The sequence below is a fragment of the Panulirus ornatus genome, chromosome 42 (genome assembly GCF_036320965.1).
Source record: "Panulirus ornatus isolate Po-2019 chromosome 42, ASM3632096v1, whole genome shotgun sequence".
Taxonomy (NCBI): domain Eukaryota; kingdom Metazoa; phylum Arthropoda; class Malacostraca; order Decapoda; family Palinuridae; genus Panulirus; species Panulirus ornatus.
The window spans coordinates 19,647,114-19,672,868 of record NC_092265.1 but is presented as its reverse complement, the minus strand read 5'-3'; the positions used below and the strand labels follow the sequence as shown (position 1 = coordinate 19,672,868).

At 44.5% G+C, this 25,755-nt stretch overlaps 1 protein-coding gene across 1 annotated transcript in view; it reads right to left on the bottom strand.

Moving 5' to 3' along the window:
* LOC139762050 (uncharacterized) overlaps positions 1 to 25,755 on the bottom strand; it is a 385,663-nt gene that overhangs the window by 5,122 nt on the left and 354,786 nt on the right. The window contains exons 2-4 of the mRNA XM_071686817.1: positions 9,573 to 9,665; positions 7,066 to 7,205; positions 2,917 to 3,024 (exon numbers count right to left, since the gene is read on the bottom strand). Coding sequence (XP_071542918.1) covers positions 2,917 to 3,024; positions 7,066 to 7,205; positions 9,573 to 9,642 — 318 coding nt within the window. The 5' untranslated portion in view covers positions 9,643 to 9,665. The remainder of the gene's footprint in view (positions 1 to 2,916; positions 3,025 to 7,065; positions 7,206 to 9,572; positions 9,666 to 25,755) is intronic.

Genomic DNA, 25,755 nt, shown 5'->3' with positions numbered 1-25,755 from the left:
TGTTTGTACGCATCATTTTACAATTTATGAAGGAATTCGGACTTTTCCTATAATTGCATTGAAAGTCCGCAGGATCCAGCCCACCATCCCTCTGCACGAGACCCGTTGTGTAGTTGTCTTTACTTCGAGGCCTTTCACATTAATCATCTACGTTCTGATGGCATCTGTGTCTAGCCGATATTTCGTATTGTCTACGGTTTCTTCGTTCTCCCCATACAGGAGGAGTTGAAACTCATCCTATTGAAGATAACGTTATCTTGGTTGCCCAGTGAAAGACTTCGTTTATGTTTCTCTGTAGCTTCCCAGCATCCTCTACTGATGTGATTTTCATACTTATTATTATATGCAAAGGATGACATGTAATTATGGGTCTTCTATGTGTCAATGTCTGATATAAGAATGAGACACTGGCGGAGGCACTGGTTTACAACTTTGTGTTGTGATATATATATATATATATATATATATATATATATATATATATATATATATATATATATATATATATATATATATATACATATATACATATATATATTTCATTTTATTTATTTTGCTTTGTCGCTGTCTCCCGCGTTAGCGAGGTAGCGCAAGGAAACAGGCGAAAGAATGGCCCAACCCACCCACATACACATGTATATACATACACGTCCACACACGCAAATATACATACTTATACATCTCAACGTATACATATATATACACACACAGACATATACATATATACATACGTACATAATTCATACTGTCTGCCCTTATTCATTCCCATCGCCTGCCCGCCACACATGAAATAACAACCCCCCCTCCCCCTCATGTGTGCGAGGTAGCGCTAGAAAAGACAACAAAGGCCCCATTCGTTCACACTCATTCTCTAGCTGTCATGTAATAATGCACCGAAACTACAGCTCCCTTTCCATATCCAGGCCCCACACAACTTTCCATGGTTTACACCAGACGCTTCACATGCCCTGGTTCAATCCATTGACAGCACGTCGACCCCGGTATACCACATCGTTCCAATTCACTCTATTCCTTGCACGCCTTTCACCCTCCTGCATGTTCAGGCCACCCATCACTCAAAATCTTTTTCACTCCATCTTTCCACCTCCAATTTGGTCTCCCACTTCTCGTTCCCTACACCTCTGACACATATATCCTCTTGGTCAATCTTTCCCCACTCATTCTCTCCATGTAACCAAACCATTTCAAAACACCATCTTCTGCTCTCTCAACCACACTCTTTTTATTACCACACATCTCTCTTACCCTATTATTACTTACTCGATTAAACCACCTCACACAACATATTGTCCTCAAACATCTCATTTCCAGCACATCCACCCTCCTACGCACAACTCTTATCCATAGCCCACGCCTCGCAACCATACAACATTGTTGGAACCACTATTCCTTCAAACATACCCATTTTTGCTTTCCGAGATAATGTTCTAGACTTCCACTCACTCTTCAAAGCTCCCAGAATTTTCGCCCCCTCCCCGACCCTATGATTCACTTCCGCTTCCATGGTTCCATCCGCTGCCAAATCCACTCCCAGATATCTAAAACACTTCACTTCCTCCAGTTTTTCTCCATTCAAACTTACCTCCCAATTGACTTGACCCTCAACCCTACTGTACCTAATAACCTTGCTGTTGTTCACATTTACTCTCAATTTTCTTCTTTCACACACTTTACCAAACTCAGTCGCCAGCTTCTGCAGTTTCTTACATGAATCAGCCACCAGCGCTGTATCATCAGCGAACAACAACTGACTCACTTCCCAAGCTCTCTCATCCACAACCGACTGCATACTTGCCCCTCTTTCCAAAACTCTTGCATTCACCTCCCTAACAACCCCATCCATAAACAAATTAAACAACCATGGAGACATCACACACCCCCTGCCGTAAAACTACTTTCATATATATATATATATATATATATATATATATATATATATATATATATATATAGTTCCCAAGTGCACTTTCGTGTAATAATCACATCATCAGGGGAGACACAAGAGAGAAATATAACAGTCAGTTGATATACATCGAAGAGACGAAACTAGGACGCCATTTGGTAAACATGTTTAGGCTTGTCCTGAAACCATGTTGCCTGGGTTAAGTAAATTGTTCACTCATATATTCAGTTAGTTTACCTCTTAAGACTCAATTTCAAAGATTTAGATAATGTACAATGTTAATGCTTTTGGGACTGCTCTGCTTCCACCTTTGTGGAGTAGGGCGATGCGAGTAAGTTACAGAATCAGGAATGATGCCAGAAACTAGACTTTTCCTAGAGTTTATCTAATGTTGAAGGTGTTTTACGTAATTTTTATGAAGACTAAGTGATCTGAGTGTGGGCCTTTGGGATGAGTACACGGGCATTTTGCTCTGACTGGCTCTCTCGATATCCTGTGTGATGATATCTGCTATTTGTAGACTAAGGAGGTCATTTTTTAGGAAGAAGTCTGTTGGATCATTTAACTCTAACGTGTTTTTTTGGATCAGTGAATACAGATTCATATTGCCTTTTTAGAAACTTACTCATCTCCTGGCAGTCAACTGTAAAAATATCCTCTGTTTTTAGTGCGAATAAGCCATTAGTCTGTGGTCCCAGATTTACGTTTAGGAAATAAGTATAAGTATTTGGGTCATCGCCTAATTTGGCCTACTTAATGGGCGTGGACGACCTTCTTAATGAGTGTGGCTCGGGTCACTAACCAGTATGACCTACAGGTGGTCGTGGACGACTCCCTGGGTCACTGAAGCCTAGCTCCCTGCTCAGAACGTAGCTGGTGAGCGTAGACGACCGCCTTATTGAGTACGGTCACTGACAAGTACGACCTACCTGGTGAGCGTGGACGAACCATCTACGTAATGAAGATCTGGGTCACTGCCCAGCATAACCTACCTGGCGGGCGTGAACAATCGCCTTGGCTAGTGAGGCCCAGGACACATTAGCGGCCGTTGACACTTGGAATATCGCCTCTCCACATGGGGTCCGCAGCGCCCTCACCTCCTGAAGGTAAGCAGAAAACCCATCAGGGGTCTGTATTATAGTGTTTCACCTTTGCTTTACCAAAGACACGGACACAAAATCTCCTCCTACGCCTACGTGAGTATATATACAAACACATACATATCAGCATGCACATACATATACATTTATATACATATTTGCTCACCTTCATCCAATCCCGACGCCGAAAAAAATACCATATAGTATATTCTTCTGTTCCCCCACACCCGATCGCTTCCCCCTGCGTCAGCAAGGTAGCGCTAAGAAACAAAGGGAGAAAGGCCACATCCGCTCACATCCATACACGAGCTGTTATATGTAATACACTGTAACCACAACTTTCTATGCACATTCAGGCCCCAAACACCTTTCCATGATATACCCCGGATGTGTCACATGCCATGGTTCAGTCCATTTACGGAACGTTGATTCCAGTATACCACATCATTCCAATTCACTCTATTCCGAGCACGCCTTTCACCCTCCTGCATGTTCAGGCCCTGATCGCTCGAAATTTTTCTTATTCTATCCTTCCATCTCCAGTTTGGTCTTTCGGTTCTTCTTGTTCCCTCCACCTCTGACACATGCATCCTCTTTGTCAACCTTTCCTCACTCATTCTCTCCGTATGTCCAAACCATTTCAACACACCCTCTTCTGCTCTTCCTCAAACACAATCTCTTTATTCTTACAAAGCTCTCTTGCACTTCCATTACTTATTCGATCAGACCACTTCGGACCACACATCGTTTTCATACATTTCATTCCCAACACAACCACCCTCCTCTGAGCAACCCTATTGCCCATTCCTTGTAACCACATATCAATGATGGAAACACTATTCCTTCAAACATAACCATTTTTGTTCTCCGAGATAACGTTCTCTCCTTCCACACATTTTTCTTCGCTCCTAGAACCTTAGCCCACTCCCCTACCACATAACTCGCTTCCACATCCATGGTTACCTTCGTTGCCAAGTCCACTCCCAGATATCTAAAACACTCCATTTCTCCCAATTTTTCTCCATTCAAACTTACATCCCAACTAACTTGTTCCTCAACCCTGCTGAACCTAATAACCTTGCTCTTATTCACATTTACTCTCAACTTTCTTCTTTCACACAACAGGACGTAAGCCCAAGTTTTGGAAGAAGGGAAACACATCACCTCCCTGCAACAAGCTACCGAGTCCGCCATTTCAGGACAGGAGGAACGTGTCACTGACCCACCCGGTCCTGGGTTACGAGGGTCAGAGAGAATCAGACGAACACGATCTGACCTCAACGCCACACCAGAACATAAGGTCTCACTCAGCCCAACTTAGTATACGTATTTAATGATGGACTTTCTATACTCCTACCTCGTATAAGATTGTTCTCTGTCTCCTCTACTGTAGGTTTTTCTGTATTTCTGAATCCATATCTTGTATTTAGGTTGTTAATTTGTACCGCTTATAGTGTTTTCCCTCCCTTTGCATGTTCTACGTACTCTGGGTTTTTCAGACTTTGTTACTTATATACCTATGGAGTGCGTTTTACTCTTCATATCCAAGTTTTGTGACGCAGCTTTTTTTTTTTCTATTTTCTAGATTCCTGATGATGCCTCTGTGAAGGCGAAAGCTTGATTGAAGTAAAATGGACAATTTTGGACAACTGGTGTTTTAGCAACCAGCTAATGGTAGAATAATACTGAGAAAATGAGAGAACATGAAAAAGAAGATTGATAACTATAAATATGCTGTCGTATTCAATAGTATGGGCATCAAGGTAGACTTGCGCCCAGCTTACACTAGATTTACGACTACAAGACCGAGCAATACATTGCAATGACGGTTTACTCATAACTTCCGGAGGATGTTGATAGAGGTACAAATTCGTATGAAAGAAAAGCAGATAGAAGAAGACTGAAAGAAGAATTGGAGGAAACTACTGCGAAATATAATGACGTTGAAACTGACCATGATTTAAGACTCCGTATTGAGGACGCCCTTCACAATAGCACTGATACACGCATGCTAGTCGGGCCACAGAAACTCGCATCATGAAGAAACTATCGAGGCTACATTGTAGCTAACTTGCCACTCCTCAACCTACAGACAGTTTAACTAATCTCTCAAGGGAACACTTGTATGAGGGCAAGATAGAGTTCCTAAACTTTTGGAATCAATGGTCACTTAGCCTCAAAACATAAAGAGGTTAACAAGAAGGAAGGAACTTCAATCTTCTATGATGACTTGTGTAAACTGCAAAGAGGCGGGAAAATCATAGTGAACCCCGACTTGCAGGGAACAGTTACAGGAGAAGAATATACCAAATGTGGGCATTACCCTTTCAAAAGGACTACTCACACCACGTCTACGAAAACCGGCGAAACAATTAAGTAATGAGGAGAGGATCGTTCTCAGACGTGCAGACAAGTCAAACACTCACGCCCCATCCTTGACCATAATGATTACTTAAGAGAAATGTGAGAGTATACTGCAACATCCTACAGAACTTGAACAGATCCAACGAAACCCAGCAGATGGACTCAAAAAGCGCCTTAACTCAATTAATTTCGGTTACGAACGTTATAAGGGACGACATCGAGTTCGATCTTCTAAAGAGTAACTTCGAACAGGATTGTTTCTACGGAAACGTCAAAACCTACAAGTCGGGAAACCCTCTTAAGGCCGATCATCTACCAGATCCCGTCCCTGAGCTATAAGTTAGCCAAGAAGCTAAACCAACTGATCTCACCATACATCTCTACAACTATGATCGACTGAAGAATTTATTGTCATCCTGAAAAATAAAGAACCACAGGGCATCACAGCTTCCCTGGATGTGGAGTCTCTCTTTACAAATGTACCAGTAGAGAGAAAACAATAATAGACATCATCGAGGACTATATATACTAACACCAAGTCTTACCTCCCCTGAAGATACCCAAAAATATATTAAAAGAAATGTTACGTGCCTGCACCATGGAAGCACAATTCATATGTCCGCAAGGCAAGCTTTACTTGCAGGTGGATGGAGTAGCCTTATGGTTCCCGCTGGGGGTTCTCTTTGTACAGGTATTTATATCCTATGTTACAACTACAGAACTGCAACCTGAGAATATGTCACTCCAGATTTACTGCACATATACAAACATTTATGTCTGAGTAGATAATTTGAACTCACTGGAAAAACCTCCTTAACCGATTCCAAGGAACTTCAGGCTTAAGATTTAGAGGAGAAATGAATGATAATGGTGAGATCCCTTTCACTGATGTAATGGGTAGTGCCACAACAGGATCTTTCGTCACCGACATCTACAGAAAACCCAACAGCCGATTAAGATTAATAACTGTGGGTTTACTGACAGGTTGTGAAGGAAGGGCCAAAGATTATTCTGCACGATCTTTTGTGAACTACATCCATTGCTCTGTGTAGCTGTTAGTGAGGGTGGCCAGGCTGGGGAGGCGTAGGTGAGCTTAGGGAGACTGAATATGGTATAGATTTCCTCAGCTCAAATGGCCAGACGCCTAGTAATCTCAGTCACCGGAGAAGGTACAGACGGTATGAGGAAGATTTGATGATACTGCTGACATGGCTCTTCCAGTTTAAACCATTATATATAGTGAAAACAAAAAGCTTCAAGTCTCTGACTATCCGAAAGACGTCAGGGGCCAGTGTATTGTCGGAAGACAGGATAGTGTGTGTGTGTGTGTGTGTGTGTGATTATCATTTGTGATTATCATTTGTGTGTTGACCCGTCTCTTAGCCTCGTATATATGTACCTATATCTGTTCTTTTGTATGTAGATAAACACACACACACACACACACACACACACACACACACACTAACATAAGCCATGGTTCTGTAAGTCGACCAGGCCCGAGGGGTGGACAAACGCTTGCGTTGGCGGAAGGCCTACTACCATGCTTAGGATTCGAACCCATATCGTCAAAGACTCCTGACACTACTAAGTAATGATTATTGTTACCTAACGGTAAAAGAACACGACCAACATTGGGTGCATCTAGACGCTACGTCAGGATGGGGTATAGAGTACCTTGATGGCGGTTTCTGTTGACATGGCACCATCTGTGAGGAGGATCAGGCAGCAATAAGGCTGCGGCGCTGCTTCCAACACTGCGCTTACCGACCCCACACTCGATCCCCAACTTCCACCTGGACCTTGGCCCTCCAAAACTGCTGAGTAAGAAACATGTTAAGAGTAAAGATACTCTAAAGGCATTAATGGTATTAAGGCGACTAAAGGGGGCGGGAGCAGAAGGCTGGAAACCCTCCCCTTCCTTTATTTCAATTTCTAAAAGAGGAAACAGAAGGAGTCAGACGAGGAGTGCTGATCCTCCCCGAAGGCTAGACTAATGTTTCTGAATGTGTGTGGTTGTAACCAAGATGAGAGAGGAGAGGTAGGTAATATGTTTGAGGAAAGAAACCTGAATGTTCTGGCTTTGAGTGAAAGGAAACTCAAGGGTAAAGGGGAAGAATGGTTTGGAAATGTCTTAGGAGTAAAGTCTGTGGTCGGTGAGAGGATAAAAGCTAAGGAACAAGTTGCACCACCAATGAAGCAGGAGTTGTGGGAGTATGTGATAGAGTGCAAGCAAGTAAATTCTAGATCGATGAGGATAAAATTGAAAGTGGGTGGCGAGAGATAGGTGATTATAAGTGCTTATGCACCTGGTCATGTGAAGAAAGATCATGAGAGGCAAGTGTTTTGGAAGCAGCTGAGTGAATATGACAGTTATTTTAGTGCACGAGACCGGGTATCAGTGATGGGCGATTCAAATGCAAAGGTAGTTAATGTGGCAATTGAGAGGATATATTGGTTCGTATAAAATATTCAGTGTTGTGAATGGAAATGGTGAAGAGCTTGTGGAGTTGTGTGCTGAGAAAAGACTGGTGATTGGGGATACCAAGTATACGTATGTGAGTAGGAGAGATGGTCAAAAGGCATCATCAGATCACGTATTAATTGATAGGCGTGTAAAAGAGAATACTTAGATGTAAATGTGCTAGGAGGGGCAGCTGGTAGGATGTCTGATCACTATCTTGTGGAGGCGCGGGTGAAGATTTGTAGAGGTTTTCAAAAAAGAAGAAACAATGTCGAGGAAAGGAGAGTGGTGAGAGTAAGTGAGCTTGGAAAGGAGACTTGTGTGGAGAAATACAAGGAGAGACTGAGTGCAGAATAGCATAAGATGAGAATAAATGAAATGAGGGGAGTGGATGAGGAATGGAAGGTATTTAGAGAAGCAGTAAAGGCATGTTCAAGAAATGCATATGGCATGAGAAAGGTGGGCAGGTATTTACAAGGAAAGAGTGCAAATGATTGGGAGATGTATTAGAAAGAGCGGCAGGAGGTCAAGGGGAAGGTGCAGGGGTTGTGAGATAGGGCAAATGAGAGTTGGGGTGAGAAAATATAATTAAACTTTGGGGGGAATAAAAGATATTCTGGAAGGAAGTAAATAATGTGCGAAGGACCAAAGAACATATGGGAACATTGATGAAGGGCGCAAAAGGGGAAGTGATAACACGTAGTGAAAAAGTGAGAAGATAAAGTGCCTGATAATAGAGTGGCTCATATAAGGTGTTTTGGTTGGGGTGGTATGCAAAGTGACAGTCATGGAGAGTGGATGGTGAAAAGGAAAGAGGTGGTGAAAGCACTGCGGAAGATGAAATGCGGCAAGGCGGTAGGAGTGGATGGTACAGCAGTTGAATTTTGTTTTGAAAGGGGGTGATTGTGTTGTTGGCTGATCGATAAGGATATTCAATTTATGTCTGGATCATGGTAAAGTGCCTCTTAATATAAAGGCAAAGGGGATAAAAGTAAGTGTTCAACCTACAGAGGCATAAATTTGTTGAGTATACCTGGTAAGTTATTTGGGAGGGTATTGATTGAGAGGTTGAAGGTATGTACAGAGCATCAGACTGGGAAGAAGTGTGTGAGAAATGCTTAGAAAAACAGATGGTTTTGTATGTAGCATTTATGGATCTGGAGAAAGTATATGATAGGATAAATAGAGATGATTTGTGGAAAGTCTCAAGAATGTATGGTGTAGTAGGTAAGCTGCCTGAAGCAGTGAGAAGTTTTTTCAAAAGCGTAAGGAGTGTGAATGAGTGGGAAGAGAGGAGAGTCAATGATTCCTAATGAAGGTCGGTGTGCGGCAGGGGTATGTGATGTAATCATGGTTGATGAAGGTCGGTGTGTTGCACGGGTATGTGATGTAATCATGGTGGATGAAGGTCGGTGTGCGGCAGGGGTATGTGATGTAATCATGGTTGCTCAGTTTGTTTATGGATGGGTTGGTTGGCGATGTAGATGCAAGAGTTTTGGAGAGAAGGGCGAGTATGTAGTTTGTTGGGGATGAGAAGGCTTGGGAAGTGAATTAGTTGTTCGCTGATGAGACGACATTGGTAGCTGATTCGAGTGAGAAACTACAGAAGTTGGTGACTGAATTTAGAAAAGTATGTGAAAGGAGAAAATTGAGAATGAATTTCAGAAGATTATGACCGTTGTACTGAAGGTATGAGTTAGTAATGGGGACATGAACTAACCTGAGAGTTGAAGCTGTAAAGTCACAAGAACAAGAGTCAGCAAAGACATCGTGATAAATGTATTCCTCATCCTCGAACCTTGGTGCCTCGTTTCTGCAACACAAGGAAGGATATGATGTCAACTGTATGATCTAACTGTGGCTTAGATATGGTTAAACCCATAGAAAGGAATGCAAAAGAATTCAAACAGCAACAGAACACTGGGCCCTTTTGTCTCTGTGTGTTGTAGTGGAAAATATCAACACAAATTCACAGATTAATGCAGTAAAAGTTGCAAAGTATACAGATGATTTAAGGGGTATGGCCTACAAACTGTCAGTATGACAAAGGAGACGCAAATACCGTAAGTCTTGTACTTGAAGCGAAATTCTTTTAAGTTAATCATTCCACATAACAATCCTGCTGAAAAAAAAAAAAGTACTTCTCATTCGAGGTGAAACGTTTGCCTACGAGTTTATAGTCATTACTACGGGTGAAGTCAGACGAATCAAATCTTAACTAGCGTGTTAAATCCCATTATAAAAGCCTTTGATACTTTTAAATACTTGTATCAGATCATCTCTTAACCCGTTCTTTCTAAGCTGAATATATTCAGGTCGTTAAGTCGTCTATCGACAGAGTTGTTTCTCAGCCCAAGGAATCATCCTCGTACCTCGATGCTTTACTCCCTCCATTCTGTCCATTTTCTTTTTTTTTTTAGGGGGGTAAGGTGACCAAAATTCCAAAATTGAACACAATATTCAAAATTGGGACGAGGCAATGAATTGTACGGAGTAAGGATGAATGATTTCCCTGGATTTAGATTCGAAGGCTCTACTATGAACCCAAGAATTTTGTTTGCTCTTTTGTTCCTTGCACAGTTTAGTTCATACGATAAGGCATCAGTAGGCATCTTAAATCTTGCATGTGTTATGCTGTATGATGCATAGTGAAGCTGCTGTTTGGATCATCAGTAGATATACTAAATCAAGTGACGCTACAGCTGTAGCTGATTGGCCTGGAGCATAATGGTCCACTTGCATTTTCAAACAGCTCTCGCACCTTGTGCAAAGGTCCAGTTCATTAATCCTCTATCAGTAATCTCAAGTATATTGAACAATGTAAAGACGCAAATCATAAATCGAATATAAGGATTTACAGCTAAGAACTTCAACCACTAACTGCCAGAAACAATTCTGGGATTTCAGCGAGTCACTAAGGCCACATCTTAAATACACTGTTCACTTCTGGTCTGCAGATTATACAAAGAGCAAAGAAACACTTAAGAATCTACAAAGGAAGGCTAACCATCTATCCTTATGAGACCCACTTCCAATTTTCATGGGGTTGGAACATGTACACATAGATTTTGAAAACACTCGTACCCATCCTCAACCTACGTCCATTGTGTTAAAGTGAAACATGGACATCTTTAATTTTCCTTACTTTTTCTCTTTTCTCCACTCCCAGAGTTTTCAGTGCACCTCCAGTTTCTCTCTCTCTTGCATGACTCTATTCTCACCTTCAGCTTTCTCACTACTAGCCCTCCTAAACTGTATTTCAGAATATCTACACGCATCCACATCAACTTCTTCCCCATACAAACTGATCTCCCATCTCTTCCAAAACCTAGAGTTGTACTTTAATTTACACCTATTTTCAGTCGTGTCAATCTATGTAAATCATCGAAGTGGCCCATCATTCTATCCAGCTCTTCCTCTGGTCTATTTAACTACACTGCGTAGCTGCCCACAGTAATTGTAGCAACTTTCATAATCAAGTATCAAACTGCAGTAACTCCTTTTCTCTCCTGACTCAAGTAATATATCTATAAAAACAAGTGAATAACCATTACACAGCCTTGACTTACTCAATCATCTGTTTCATCCCATCATCTCACACCACCAATACTTCTCATACATGCACAAAAAAGAAGGACAACAAAACGTTTTATATTCCATATCCAAGAATCTCCTAGCACTCCTCATGTAAGACTCACGCCATGGTCATCAATCTCCTAGCACTCCTCATGTAAGACAGGCCAAGGTCATCAATCTTCTAGCACTCCTCAAGGATACCTCAGGCCAGGATCATCAATTCAATACCACTCCTCGATGAAGAATCATGCCACGATCATCAATCTCCTAGCACTACTCAAGGTAGATTCATGCCAATGTCATCAATCTCCTAGCACTCCTCATGTAAGACTCAGGCTACGGTCATTAATCTCCTAGCATTTGTCATGTAAGACTCATAACACAGTCAAAAGCATCCTAGCAATCCTCATGTAAGACGAAGGCCACGGTCATCAATCTCCCAGCACTCTTCAAGTGAGGCTCACGCCATGGTCATCAATCTCCTAACACATCTCACGTAAGGTTCACTCCATGGTCATCAATCTCCTCGCCCTCCTTATATGAGAAAGGCTACGGTCATCAATTTACTACCACTCATCGAGAAAGATTCAGGCCACGGTCATCAATCTCTTAGCACTCCTCATGTAAGACAAAGGCTAAGTCAATCAGTCTCCTTTCACTAATCAAGGAAGACTCAGGCCATGGTCATCAATCTCTTAGGACTCCTCAAGGAAGACTCAGGCCACGGTCATCAATCTCTTAGGACTCCTTATGTAAGACTCAGGCCAAGGTCATCATTTTCCTAGCACTCCTCATGTAAGACTCAGGCAACAGTCATCAATCTCCCAGCACTCCTCATGTAAGACTTAAGTCAAGGGCATCAATCTCCTAGCACTCTTCACGTAAGACTAAGGCTAAGGTCATCAGACTACTTGCACTTCCCGTGTACGACCAGACCTCAGTCATCATTCTCCCAGCACTACTCAAGGAATAATCATGCCATGGTCATCAATCTCTTAGCACTTCTTCTCTAACACTCATGGTACGGTAATCAATTACCAAGCACTCCTCAAGGAAGACTCAGTCCACCATCATCATTCTCCTAGAAATCCTCAAGGAGCACTCAGGCCACGGTCATCAACCTCTTAGCACTTCTCATGTAAGACTCAGGCCAAGGTAATCAGTCTCCTAGCACTCCTCTAGGAAGACTCAGGCTACGGTCATCAATCTATTACCACAGCTCAAAAAAGACGAAGGCCACGATTATCAGTGTCCTAGCTCTCCTAAAGTAAGACTCACACCACGGTCATCATAGCACTCCTCATGTAAGACTTAGTTCAAGGACATTAATCTCCTGGCACTCATCATGTAAGACTCAGGCCACGGTCATCAATGTCCTAGCACTCCGCAGGTAAAATTCATGCCACGGTCATCAGTCTGTTAGCACTCATCATGTAAGAGTCAGGGCACGGTAAACAATCTCCTAGCACTCCTCAAGGAAGACTCAGGATACGATCATCAATCTCCTAACACACCTCGCGGAAGACTCAGGCCACGGTCATCAATCTCCTACCACTGCTCAAGCAAGACTCAAGCCATGGTCATCAATCTCTTAGCACTTTTCAAGTAAGACTCACACCATGGCCATCAATCTCCTAGCACTCCTCGCATAAGACTTAGGTCAAGGGCATCAATTTCCTAGCACTCTTCATGTAAGACTCAGGCCAAGGCTATCAGACTCCTACCACTCCCCATGTACGACCAGACCTCTGTCATAATTCTCCCAGAAATCCTCAAGGAAGACTCACGCCACGGTCATCAATCTCTTAGCATTCCTCATGTAAGACTCACATCATGGTCATCAATCTCCTTGCACTCTGCATGTAAGAGCAAGCCATGGTCAGAAATGCTCAAGGGACACTCACATCACGGTCATCAATCTCTTAGCATTCCTCATGTAAGACTAAGACCACGGTCATCAATCTCCTAGCAATCCGCATGTAAGACCAAGCCACGGTCATCAGTCTCCTAGCATTCCTCATGTAGGAATCAGACCACGGTCATCCATCTCCTAGTACTCCTCATGTAAGACGCAGGCCAAGGTCATCATTCTACAGGCACTCCTCATGTAAGAGAGGCAACGGTCATCAAACTCCTACCACTCCTAAAATATAACTCAGTGAACGGTGATCGATCTATTAGCACTACTCATGCAAGACTCAGGCCACGGTCATCAATCTCCAAGGACTCATGTAAGACTCATGCCCCCGTCATCAATCTCCTAGCACTCTTCATGTAAGACTCAGACCACATTCATCAATCTCCTAGCACTCCTCATGTAAGACTCAAGCCGTGGTTGTCAATCTCCTAGCACTCCTCATGTAAGACAAGCTATGGTCATCAATCTCCTAGCATTTCTCAAGGAAGACTCAGACCATGGTCATCAACTTCTTAGCATTCCACAAGGCAGACTCAGTCCACGGTCATCAATCTCCTAACACTCCTCATGTAAGACAGGCCAAGGTAATCAATATCCTAGCACTCCTCAAGGATGGCTCAAGTTACGATCATAAATTCAATGCCACTCCTTAAGGAAGACTAAGGCTACGGTCATCAATCTCCTGGCACTCGTCATGTATGACTCAGGCCATGGTCATCAACCTTTTGGCACTCCTCACATAAGACTTAGGCCACGGTCATCAATCTACTACCACACCTCAAGGAACACTCAGGCCATGGTCATCAATCTGCTAACACTTCTCATGTGAGACTCATGCTAATCTCCTGGCACTCCTCTAGGAAGACTCAGGCCACGGTCATCAATCTCTTACCGCTGCTCAAAAAAGTCTAAGGCCACGATCATCAATCTCCTAGCACTCCTCAAGTAAGAGTCACACCACGGTCATCAGTCTCCTAACCCTCCCCACGTAAGAGATAGGTCAAGGGCATCAATCTCCTAGCCCTCCTCATATATGACTCAGGCCAGGGTTATCAATCTCCTAGCACTCCTCAAGGAAGACTCAGGCCACGATCATCAATCTCCTAGTATTCCTCAAAGAAGACTCAGGACACGGTCATCAATCTCCTAGCACTCCTTATGTAAAACTCAGGCCAAAGTTATCAGACTCCTAGCACTCCTCATGTACGACCAGGCCACCGTCATCATTCTCCCAGCACTCCTTAAGGAACACTCACGCCATGGTCATCACTCTCTTAGCACTTCTCTTGTAACACTCAGGCCACGGTAATCAATCTCCTAGCATTCCTCAAGAACTCAGTCCACCATCATCATTTTCCCAAATATTCTCAAGGAAGACTCACGCCACAGTTATCAATCTCTTAGCATACCTCATGTAAGACTCAGGCCACAGTCGTCAATTTCCGAGCACTCCGAATGTAAGACCAAGCCACGGTCATCAATCTCCTAGCACTCCTTACCTAAACCGCAGGCCAAGGTCATCATTCTCCTAAGACACCTCATGTAAAACACAGGCAGCGGTCATCAAACTCCTACCACTCATCAAATATGACTTAGTGAACAGTGATCAATCTACTAGCACTCCTCATATTAGACACAGGCGACGGTCATCAATATCTTAGCACTCCTCATTAACACTAAGGAAACGGTCATCAGTCTCCTAGCACTCCTTATGTAAGACTCAGGCCATGGTCATCAATCTCTCAGCACTCCTCAAATATGATTCAGGCCAATCTCATCAATCGCCTAGCACTCCTCAGGCAATACTCAGGCCATGGCTATCAATCTCCTAGCAATCCTCAGGTAAGACTCAGGCCGTGGTCATCAATCTAATAGCACTCCGCATGTAAGATTCAGGCCAAGGTAAAAAATCGCTTAGCACTCCTCGTGTAAGACTCACACAACAGTCATCAATCTCCTAGCACTCTTCATGCAAGACTTAGGTCACGATCATCAGTCTCCTAACGCTCCTCATGTACCACTAAGGCCACGGTCACCAGTCTCATAGCACTAGTCATGAAAGTCTCAGGCCACTATCATCAATCTCGCACTCCTCAAGTAAGACTCACAACACATTCATCAATCTCCTAGCACTCCTCATGTAAGACTCAGGCCAAGGTCATCAGTCTCCTGGTACTGCTCATGTACTCCTCAAGAAAGACTCACGTCACGGTCATCAATCTCTTAGCATTTCCCATGTAAAACACAGGCCACGGTCATCAATCTCCTAGCACTAGTCAAGGAAGACTCAGGCCACCTTCACCTTTCCCCCAGCACTAGTCAAGGAAGAAGACTCAGACCGCGGTAATCAATCTCATGTAAGATTCAGGTCACGGTCATCAATCTACTACCACTCACTAAAGAAGACTAATGCCGCGATCATCAATTTCCTAGCACACCTAAAGGAAGACTCAGGCCACGGTCATCAATTTCCTAGCACTCCTTAAGGAAGACTAAGTTCACGATCAAACTCATAGCATTCCTCAAGGAAGACTCAGGCCACGGTCATCAATCTCCCAGCACTTCTAATGATAGACTCAAGCAAAGGTTATCAATCTCCTAGCACTCCTCATGTAAGACTCAGGCCAAGGTCATTAGTCACCTAGTCCTGCTCATATACTCCTCAAAAAGACTCACACCACGGTCATCAATCTGTTAGCGCTTCCCATGCAAGACTCAGGCTACAGTCATCAATATGCTAGCACTCCTCAAGGAAGACTCAGGCCACCTTCACCATTCTCCCAGCGCTCGTCAAGGAAGAAGACTCAGACCGCGGTAATCAGTCTCATGTAAGACTCAGGTTACGGTCATCAATCTACTAACATTCACCAAAGAAGACTCAGGCCACGATCATCAATTTCCTAGCACACCTAAAGGAAGACTCAGGCCACGGTCATCAATTTCCTAGCACTCCTCAAGGAAGACTAAATTTACGATCATCAAACTAATAGAACACATAAAGGAAGGCTCAGACCACGGTCATCAATTTCCTCGCGCTACTCAAAGGCGACTGAGGTCACGATCAACTAACTCATAGCACTCCTCAAGGAAGACTCAGGCCACGGTCATCAATCTCCCAGCACTCCTAATGAAAGACTTAGGCAACGGTCATCAACCTCCTAGCACTCCTCATGTAAGATTCACGTCATGGCCATCAATCTCGTAGCACTCCTAGCACTCCTCAATGAAGACTCGAGTCACGATCATCAATTAAATACCACTCCTCAAGGAAGAATCAGGTCACGATCATCAATCTCTTAGCAATCCTCATGGAAGACTAAGGCCACGGTCATCAATCTCCTAGCAGTCATTATGTATGACTCAGGCCATGGTCATCAGTCTCTCAGCACTCCTCATGTAAGACCTAGGCCACGGTCATCAATCTACTACCATTCCTCAAGGAAGACTCAGGCTACGGTCATCATTCCCTCAGCATTCCTCATGTAAGACTCAGGCAAAGGTAATCAATCCCCTAGCACTCCTCTAGGAAGACTCAGGTCACGGTCATCAATCTCCTAGCACTTCTCAAGTAAGACTCACACCACGGTCATCAATCTGCTAGCACTCCTCATGTAAGACTTAGGTCAAGGGCATCAATCTCCTAACACTCTTCATGTAAGACTCAGGCCAAGGTCATCAATCTCCTAGCACTCTTCATGTACGACCAGGCCACCGTCATCATTCTCCAATCACTCTTCAAGGAATAATCTCGCCACGGTCATCAATCTCTTAGCACTCCTCGTCTAACACGCAGGCAACGGTAATCAATCTCCTAGCACTCTACAAGGAAGAATCAGTCCACCATCATCATTCTCCCAGAAATCCTTAAGGAAGACTCACGCCACGGTCATCAACCTTTTAGCATTCCTCATGTAAGACTCAGGCCACGATCATCAATCTTCTAGCACTCCGCATGTAAGACCAAGCCACGGTCATCAATCTCCTAACACTCCACATATAAAACGCAGGCCAAGGTCATCATTCTCCTGGCACTTCTCATGTAAGACACAGGCAACGGTCATCAAACTCCTACCACTCCTCAAATATGACTCATGCCACGGTCATCAATCTCCTAGCACTCTTCATATAATACTCAGACCACGTTCATCAATCTCCTAGCACTCCTCATGCAAGACTCAGGCCGTCGTCGTCTATCTCCTAGCATTCCTCATGTAAGACAAGCCATGGTCATCAATCTTCTAGTATCCCTCAAGGAAAACGCAGGCCATGGTCATCAGTTTCTTAGCACTCCACAATGCAAACTCAGTCCAGGGCCATCAATCTTAGGCACTCCTCATGTAAGAGGCTAAGGCCATCAATCTCCTAGCACTCCTCAAGGAAGACTCAGGACACGATCATCAATTTAATACCACTCCTCAAGGAAGACTAAGGACACGGTCATAATCTCCTAGCACTCGTCATGTATGATTCAGGCAATGTCCATAAATCTCTTAGCACTCATCATTCAAGACTTAGGCCACGGTCATCATTCTACTACCACTCAAAGAACACTCAAGCTACGGTCATCAATCTCTTAGCACTTCATATGTAAGACTCAAGCCAAGGTAATCAATCTCCTAGCATTCCTCTAAGAAGAATCAGGCCAATGTCATCAATCAACTACTACTACTCAAAAGACTCAGTCCACGATCATCAATCTCCAAGCACGCCTCAAGTAAGATACACACCACGGTCATCAATCTCCCAAGCGTTGCTCACGTAAGACTTAGGTCAAGGGCATCAGTCTCCGATCACTAATCATGTAAGACTCAGGCCACGGTCATCAATGTCCTAGCACTCCTCAGGTAAAACTCACACCACGGTCATCAGTCTCTTAGCGCTCATCATGTAAGACTCAGGCCACGGTAAGCAATCCCCTAGCACTCCTCAAGGAAGACTCACGCCACTGTCATCAATCTCCTAGCCCTTTTCATGTAAGACCCAGGCTACAGTCATCGACATCCTAGCAATCCTCATGTAAAACTCGGGCCAAGGTCATCAGTCTCAACATTCATCATTGTAAGATTCATGCCATGGTCATCAGTCTTCTAGCACTCCTCATATAAGACAGGCAAAGGTCATCAATCTCTTAGCTCTCCTCAAGGAAGACTCAGGTCACGATCATCAATTTAAAACCACTCCTCAAGGAAGACTAAGGCCACGATCATCAATCTTTCAGCACTCATCATGCATGACTCAGCTCATGGTCATCAGTTTCTCAGCAATCTTCATGTACGACTTAGGCCACGGTCATTAGTCTACTACCACTCCTCAAGGAAGACTCAGGCCGGGGTCATCAATCTCTTAGCATTCCTCATGTAAGACACAGGCAAAGGTAATCAATCCCCTATGACTACTTAAGGAAGACAAGGCCACGGTAATCAATCTCCTACCACTGCTAAACAAGACTCAGGCACGGTTATCAATCTCCTAGCACTTCTCAAGTAAGAATCACACCACGGTCATCAATCTCCAAGCACTCCTCATCTAAGACTTAGGTCAAGGGCGTGAATCTCCTATCACTCTTCACGTAAGACTCAGGCCAAGGTCATCAAACTCCTAGCACTCCTCAAGGAATAATCACACTACGGTCATCAATCTCTTAGCACTCCTCGTCTAACACTGAGGCCACGGTAGTCAACCTCCTATTATTCCTCAAGGGATAATCAGCCCACCATCATCATTCTCCCAGAAATCCTTAAGGAAGACTCACGCCACGGTCATCAATCTCTTAGCATTCCTCATGTACGACTTGGGCCACGGTCATCAATCTCCTAGCACACCGCATGTAAGACCAAGCCACGGTTATCAATATCCTAGCACTCCTCAAGCAGGACTCAGCCCACGGCCATCAATCTCCTAGAACTCCTCATGTAAGATGCAGGCCAAAGTCATCCTCCTCCTGACACTCCTCATGTAAGACACAGGCAACGGTCATCAAACTCCTACCACTCCTCAAATATGACTCAGTGAACGGTAATCAATCTACTAGCACTCCTCATGTAAGACTCAGGCCACGGTCATCAATCTCCTAGCACTCATGTAAGACTCAGACCGCTTCATCAATCTCCTAGCACTCATGTAAGACTCAGGCCGTCATCGTCAATCTCCTAGCACTCCTTATGTAAGAGAAGCCATGGTCATCAATATCCTAGCATCCCTCAAGGAAGGCTCAGCCAATGGTCATCATCGTCTTAGTACTCCACAAGGCAGACTCAGTACACGGTCATCAACATCCTAGCACTCCTCATGTAAGACAGGCCAAGGTAATCAGTATCCTAGCATTCCTCAAGGAAGACTTAGGTCATGATCATCAATTCAATACCACTCCTCAAGGAAGACTAAGGCCACGGTCATCAATCTCGTAGAACTCGTCATGTATGACTCAGGTCATGGCCATCAATCGTCTAGCACTCCTTAAGGAACACTCAGGCCACGGTCTCCTAGCACTCCACCAGTAAGACTCAGGACACGGTCATCAATCTCCTAACCGCTCAAAAAAGACTAAGGCCACGATCATCAATCTCGTAGCACTCCTCAAGTAAGACTCACACCACGGTCATCAATCTCCTAGCCCTCCTCACGTAAGGCTTAGGTCAAGGGCATCAACCTCCTAGCATTCCTCTTGTAAGACTCAGGCCGCGGTTATCAATCTCCAAGCACTCTTCAAGGAAGACTCAGGCCACGATCATCAATCTCCTAGCACTCCACAAGGAAGACTCAGGACACGGTCATCAAACTCCTAGCACTCCTCATGTAAGACTCAGTCCGTGGTCATCAGACTCCTAGCACTCCTCATATACGACCAGGCCACCGTCATCATTCTCCCAGCACTCCTCAAGGAATACTCACGCCACGGTCATCACTCTCTTCACGCCTCTTGTAACACTCAGGCCACGGTAATCAATCTCCTAGCACCCCTCAAGGAAAACTCAGTCCACTATAATCATTCTCCTAGAAATCCTCAAGGATGACTCAGGACACGGTCATCAATCTCTTAACATTCCTCTTGTAAGACTCAGGCCACAGTCATCAATCTCCGAGCACTCCGCATGTAAGACCAAACCACGGTCAACAGTTTCCTAGCACTCCTCATGTATGACTCAGGCCACGATCAACAATCTCCTAGTGCTCATTTAAACGCAGACCAAGGTCATCATTCTCCTTGGACGCCTCATCTAAGACACGGGCAACGGTCATCAAACTCAAATATGACTAAGTGAAAGGCGATCAATCTACTAGCACTCCTCACATAGGACACAGCCGACGGTCATCAATCTCCTAGCACTCCCTATGGAAGACTAAGGCCACAGTCATCAATCTCTTAGCACTTCTCAAATATAATTCAAGCCAGCCATCAACCGCCTAGCACTCCTCAGGTAAGACTCAGGCCATGGTTATCAATCTCCTAGCACTCTTCATGTAACGCTCAGACCACGGTCATCAATCTCCTAGCACTCCTCATGTAAGACACAGGTCGCAGTCATCAACATCCTAGCACTCCTCATGTAATTCAGGCCACAGTCATCAATCTCCCAGCATTCCTCAAGAAAGATCCATGCCACGGTCATCAATCTCCTAGCACTCCTTATTTCAGACTTAGGACACGGTCATGATTCTCCTAGCACTCCGCATGTAAGACTCAGGCCACAGTCATCAGTCTCCAAGCACTCCTCAAGTACGACCAGGCCAAGGTTATTATTCTCCTTGAGCTCCTCATGTAAGACTCATGCCACGGTCACCAGTCTCTTAGCACTCTTCATGTCAGATTCAGACCACGTTTACCAATCTCCTAGCTCTCCTCATGTAAGACTTAGGCCGTCGTCGTCAATCTCCTAGCACTCCTCATGTAAGACAAGCCATGGTCACCAATCTCCTTGCATCTCTCAAGGAAGGCTCAGGCTATGGTCATTTATCTCCTAACATTCCTCATGTGAGACAGACCAAGGTCATAAATCTCCTAGCATTCTTCAAGGAAGACTCCGGACACGATCATCAATTTGATACCACTCCTCAAGGAAGGCTAAGGACACGGTCATCAATCTCCTAGCACTCGTCATATATGGCTCAGGCAACGGCCATCAATGTCTTATCACTCCTCATTCAAGACTTAGGCCATGGTCATCAGTCTACTATCACTCCTTAAGGAACACTCAGGCCACGGTCATCAATTTCTCAGCACTTCTTATGTAAGACTCAAGCCAAGGTAATCAATCTCCTAGCACTTCTCTCAGAGTCAGGCCACGGTCATCAATCTCTTACCACTGTTCAAAAAAAGACAATCCATGATCATCAATCTCCTGGCACTCCTCAAGCAAGACTCACACTACGGTCATCAATCTCCCTAGCATTCCACACGTAAAACTTAGGTCAAGGGCATCAATCTCCTATCACTATCCTAGCAGTCCTGATGTACGACCAGGCCAGTCATGAAACTCCTACCACTCCTCAGGTCAGACTCAGGCCATGGTCATCAATGTGCTACCACTACTTAAGGCTCAGGCCACAGTCATCAATCTCCTTGAACTCCTCGGTTAAGACTCAGGCCATATTCATTAATTCCCTAGCATTCCTCATGTAAGACAGGCCACTTTCATCAATCTCCTAACACTCCTCATGCAAGACTCACGCAACGGTAATCAATCTCCTATCACTCCTCATGTAAGGCTCAGGCCATGATCATCAATCTCAGGACTCATGTAAGACTTAAGCCACGGTCCTCAATATGCTAGGACTCCTAAGGAAGACGCAGGCAACGGTCATCAATCTCCTAGCACGCCTCATGTAAAACTCAGGCCATGATCATCAATCTCTTAGCACTCCTCATATAAGACTTAAGCCACGGCCCTCAATCTACTAACACTCCTCAAGGAAGACTCATGCCAGGTCATCAATCTCTTAGTACTTTTCATGTAAAACTAAGGCCACGGTCGTCAGTTTCCTAGCACTCCTCTTGTATGACTCAGGCCATGGTCATCAATCTCTTACCACTCCGTACATAAGACTGAGGCCACGGTCATCAATCTCCTAGCACTCCTAATATAACTCAGGCAAGGGCCATGAATCTCCTAGCACTCATATAAGATCAGACCACGGTCATCAATATTCTAACACTCCTCATGTAAGACTCAAGCCACGGTCATCAATATTCTAACACTCCTCATGTAAGACTCAAGCCACGGTCATCAATCTCCTAGCACTCCTAACTTAAGACTCAAGCCAACGTCATCAATCCCTTAGCACTCTTCAAGGAGACTCAGACCACGGTCATCAGTCTCCTATCATTCCTGTATGACGGAGGCCACGGTCACTAACTTCCTAGCACTCCTCATGTACGACAGGCCACGGTCACCATTCGCACAGCACTCCTCAAGGAAGACTCAGGCCACGGTCATGAATCTCCTAGCACTCTGAATGTAAGACTCAAGAAAAGGTCATCAGTCTCCTAGCACTCAAGTACGACCAAGCCAAGGTTTTTATTCTCCAAGCACTCCTCATGTAAGACTCAGGACAGGGTCATCAATCTCCTAGCACCTCACATCTAAGACTTGGGCAATGATTATCAATCTTATAGCACGAATCACGTAAGACCCATGCCAAAGTCATCAATACCATAGCACTCCTTACGGAAGACTCCGTCCAAGGTCATCAGTCTCCTAGCAATCCTGATGCAGTACCCAGGCCATCTATCTCCTGGAACTCCTCAGGTAAGACTCAGGCCATGGTCATAACTCCCTTAGCACTTCTTAAGTAAGACACAACCATGGTCATCAATCTTCTAGCACTTCATGTAATATTCAGTATGCGTTCATCTCCTAGCACGCCCCATGTAAAACTAAGGCCGTGGTCGTCAATCTCCTAGCGATCATCATGTAAACACGCCATGGTCATCAATCTCCTAGCATCCCTCAAGGAAGACTCAGGCCATGGTCATCAATTTCTTAGCACTTCTGAAGGAAGACCAAGCCACGGTCATACAATCTCATAGCACTCTTCATGTAACGCTCAGGCCACGTTCATCAATCTCCGAGCACTCCACATGTAAGACTCAGGCCATGGTCATCAATTTCTTAGCACTCCTTAAGGAAGACTCAGGCCAGGGTCATCAATCTCCTATCACTCCTCAAGGAAGACTTAGGCCAAGGTCATCAATCTCCTAGCACTCCTCAAGTAAGACTCAGGCCACGGTCATCAATCTCCTAGCACTCAAGTAAGACTCAAGCCAAGAGCATCAATTTCCTACCACTCCTCAAGAAAGACTGGCCGCGGTCATCAATCTCCTCGCACTCCTCATGAAAGACTCAGGCCACGGTCACCAATCTCCTAGCATCCATGTAATACCAGGCTACGGTCATCAGTCTCCTAGCAATCCTCTGGTAAGACTCAGGCCACAGTCAACAATCTCCTAATATGTTTCATGTACGACTCAGGCCACGGTCATCAATCTCCAAGCTCTCCTGAAGTAAGACTCAGGCAAAGGTTATCAATCTCCTAGCACGGTCATCGATCTCCTAGCACGCTTTACGTAAGACTTAGGTCACGTTCATCAACCTCCTAGCACTCTTCATGTAAGACTCAGGCCACGTTCATCAATCTCCTAGTACTCCTCATGTACAGCCAGGCTACGGTTAATATTCTGTTTGTACTACTCATGTAAGACTCAGGTCAGGGTCATAAATCTCCTAGCACCCATCACTTAAGACTTAGGCCACGGTCATCAATCTCATGATACTCCACAGGTAAGATTCAGACCATGGTCACCAGTCTCCTAGCACGCCTCATGTAAGGCTCATTCCAGGTTCATCAATATCCTAGCACTCGTCATGTAACTCTCAGACCAAGGTCATCAATGTCCTAGCACTCCTGATATACGACAAGGCCACGGTCATCTATCTCCTGGAACTCCGCAAGTAAGACTCAGGCCATAGCCATCAATCTCCTAGCACTCCTTAAGGAAGACTCACGCCACGTTCATCAATCTATAAGCACTCTTCGTGTAAGACTCAGTCCATGATCATCAATTTCCTAGCATTCCTCGTGTAAGACTTAGGCCACTTTCATCAATCTGCTAGCACTCCTCATGTAAGACTTACGCAACGGTCATCAATCTCCTAGCAACCAAATATGCCTTAGGCCACTGTCATCAATCTCCTAGCACCTCTCATCTAAGACTCAGGTCATTGTTATCAATCTCCTAACACCTCTCACTTAAGACTCAGGCCATGGTTATCAATCTCTCAGCACTCCTCATTTAAGGCTTGAGCCACTGTCATCAACCACCTAGCACTCTTTATGTAAGACTCAGACCACGGTCGTCAATCTCCTTGCATTCCTCATGTAAGACTCAGGCCACAATCATCAATCTCCAAGCATCCCTCATCTAAGACTCAGGCCATAGCCATCAATTTCCTAGCACTCCTCATGTAAGACACAAGCCACGGTCACCAATTTTCTAGCACTCCTCATCTACCACTAACCTCTGTCATTAGTCTCCTAGTGCAACTCATTTAAGACTCAGGCCACAGCCATCACTCTCCAAGCACTCCTCATGCAAAACTTAGGTCACGATCATCAGTCTCCTAACACTCCTCATGTATCACTAAGGCCATGGTCATCAATCTCCTAGCACTAGACATGTAAGACTCAAGCCACGGACATCAACCACCCAGCACTTCTTTTGTAAAACATACGTAACGGTCAGCAATCTCCTAGCACTCCTCATATAAGACTCAGGCCGCGGTCATCGATCTCCGAGCACCCCTTATCTGACTCAGGTCATCAATCTCCCAGCATTCCTCATGTAAGAAACGGGCTACGGTCATCAATCTCTTAGCACTCAAATATGCCTCAGGCCATTGTCATCAATCTCCTAGCACAACTCATTTAAGACTTAGGCCACACCCATCAATCTCCTGACACTCCTCATGAAAGATTGAGGGCACGGTCATCATTCTCCTAGCACTCCTTAGGTAAGACTCAGGCCTTGGTCATCAATCTGCTAGCACTCATGTAAGAATCAGGACACGGTCATCAATCTCCTAGCACACCTATTGTAATACTCAGGCCACGTTAACTAATCTCTTAGCACTCCTCATGTAAGACTCAGACCACGGTCATCAATCTACTAGCACTCCCCAAAGAAGACTGAGGCCATAGTCATCAATTTCCTAGCATTCCTCATGTAAGTCTTCGGCCACCTTCTTCAATCTCCTAACACTCCCCATGTAAGACTCAGGCCAAGGTTATCAGTATCTTAGTACTCCTCATGTAACACTCAGGCTATGGGCATCATTCTCCTTACACTTCCCATGTAAGACTCAGGCCACGGTCATCAATCTCCTAGCACTCCTCATGTAAGACTCAGGCCATG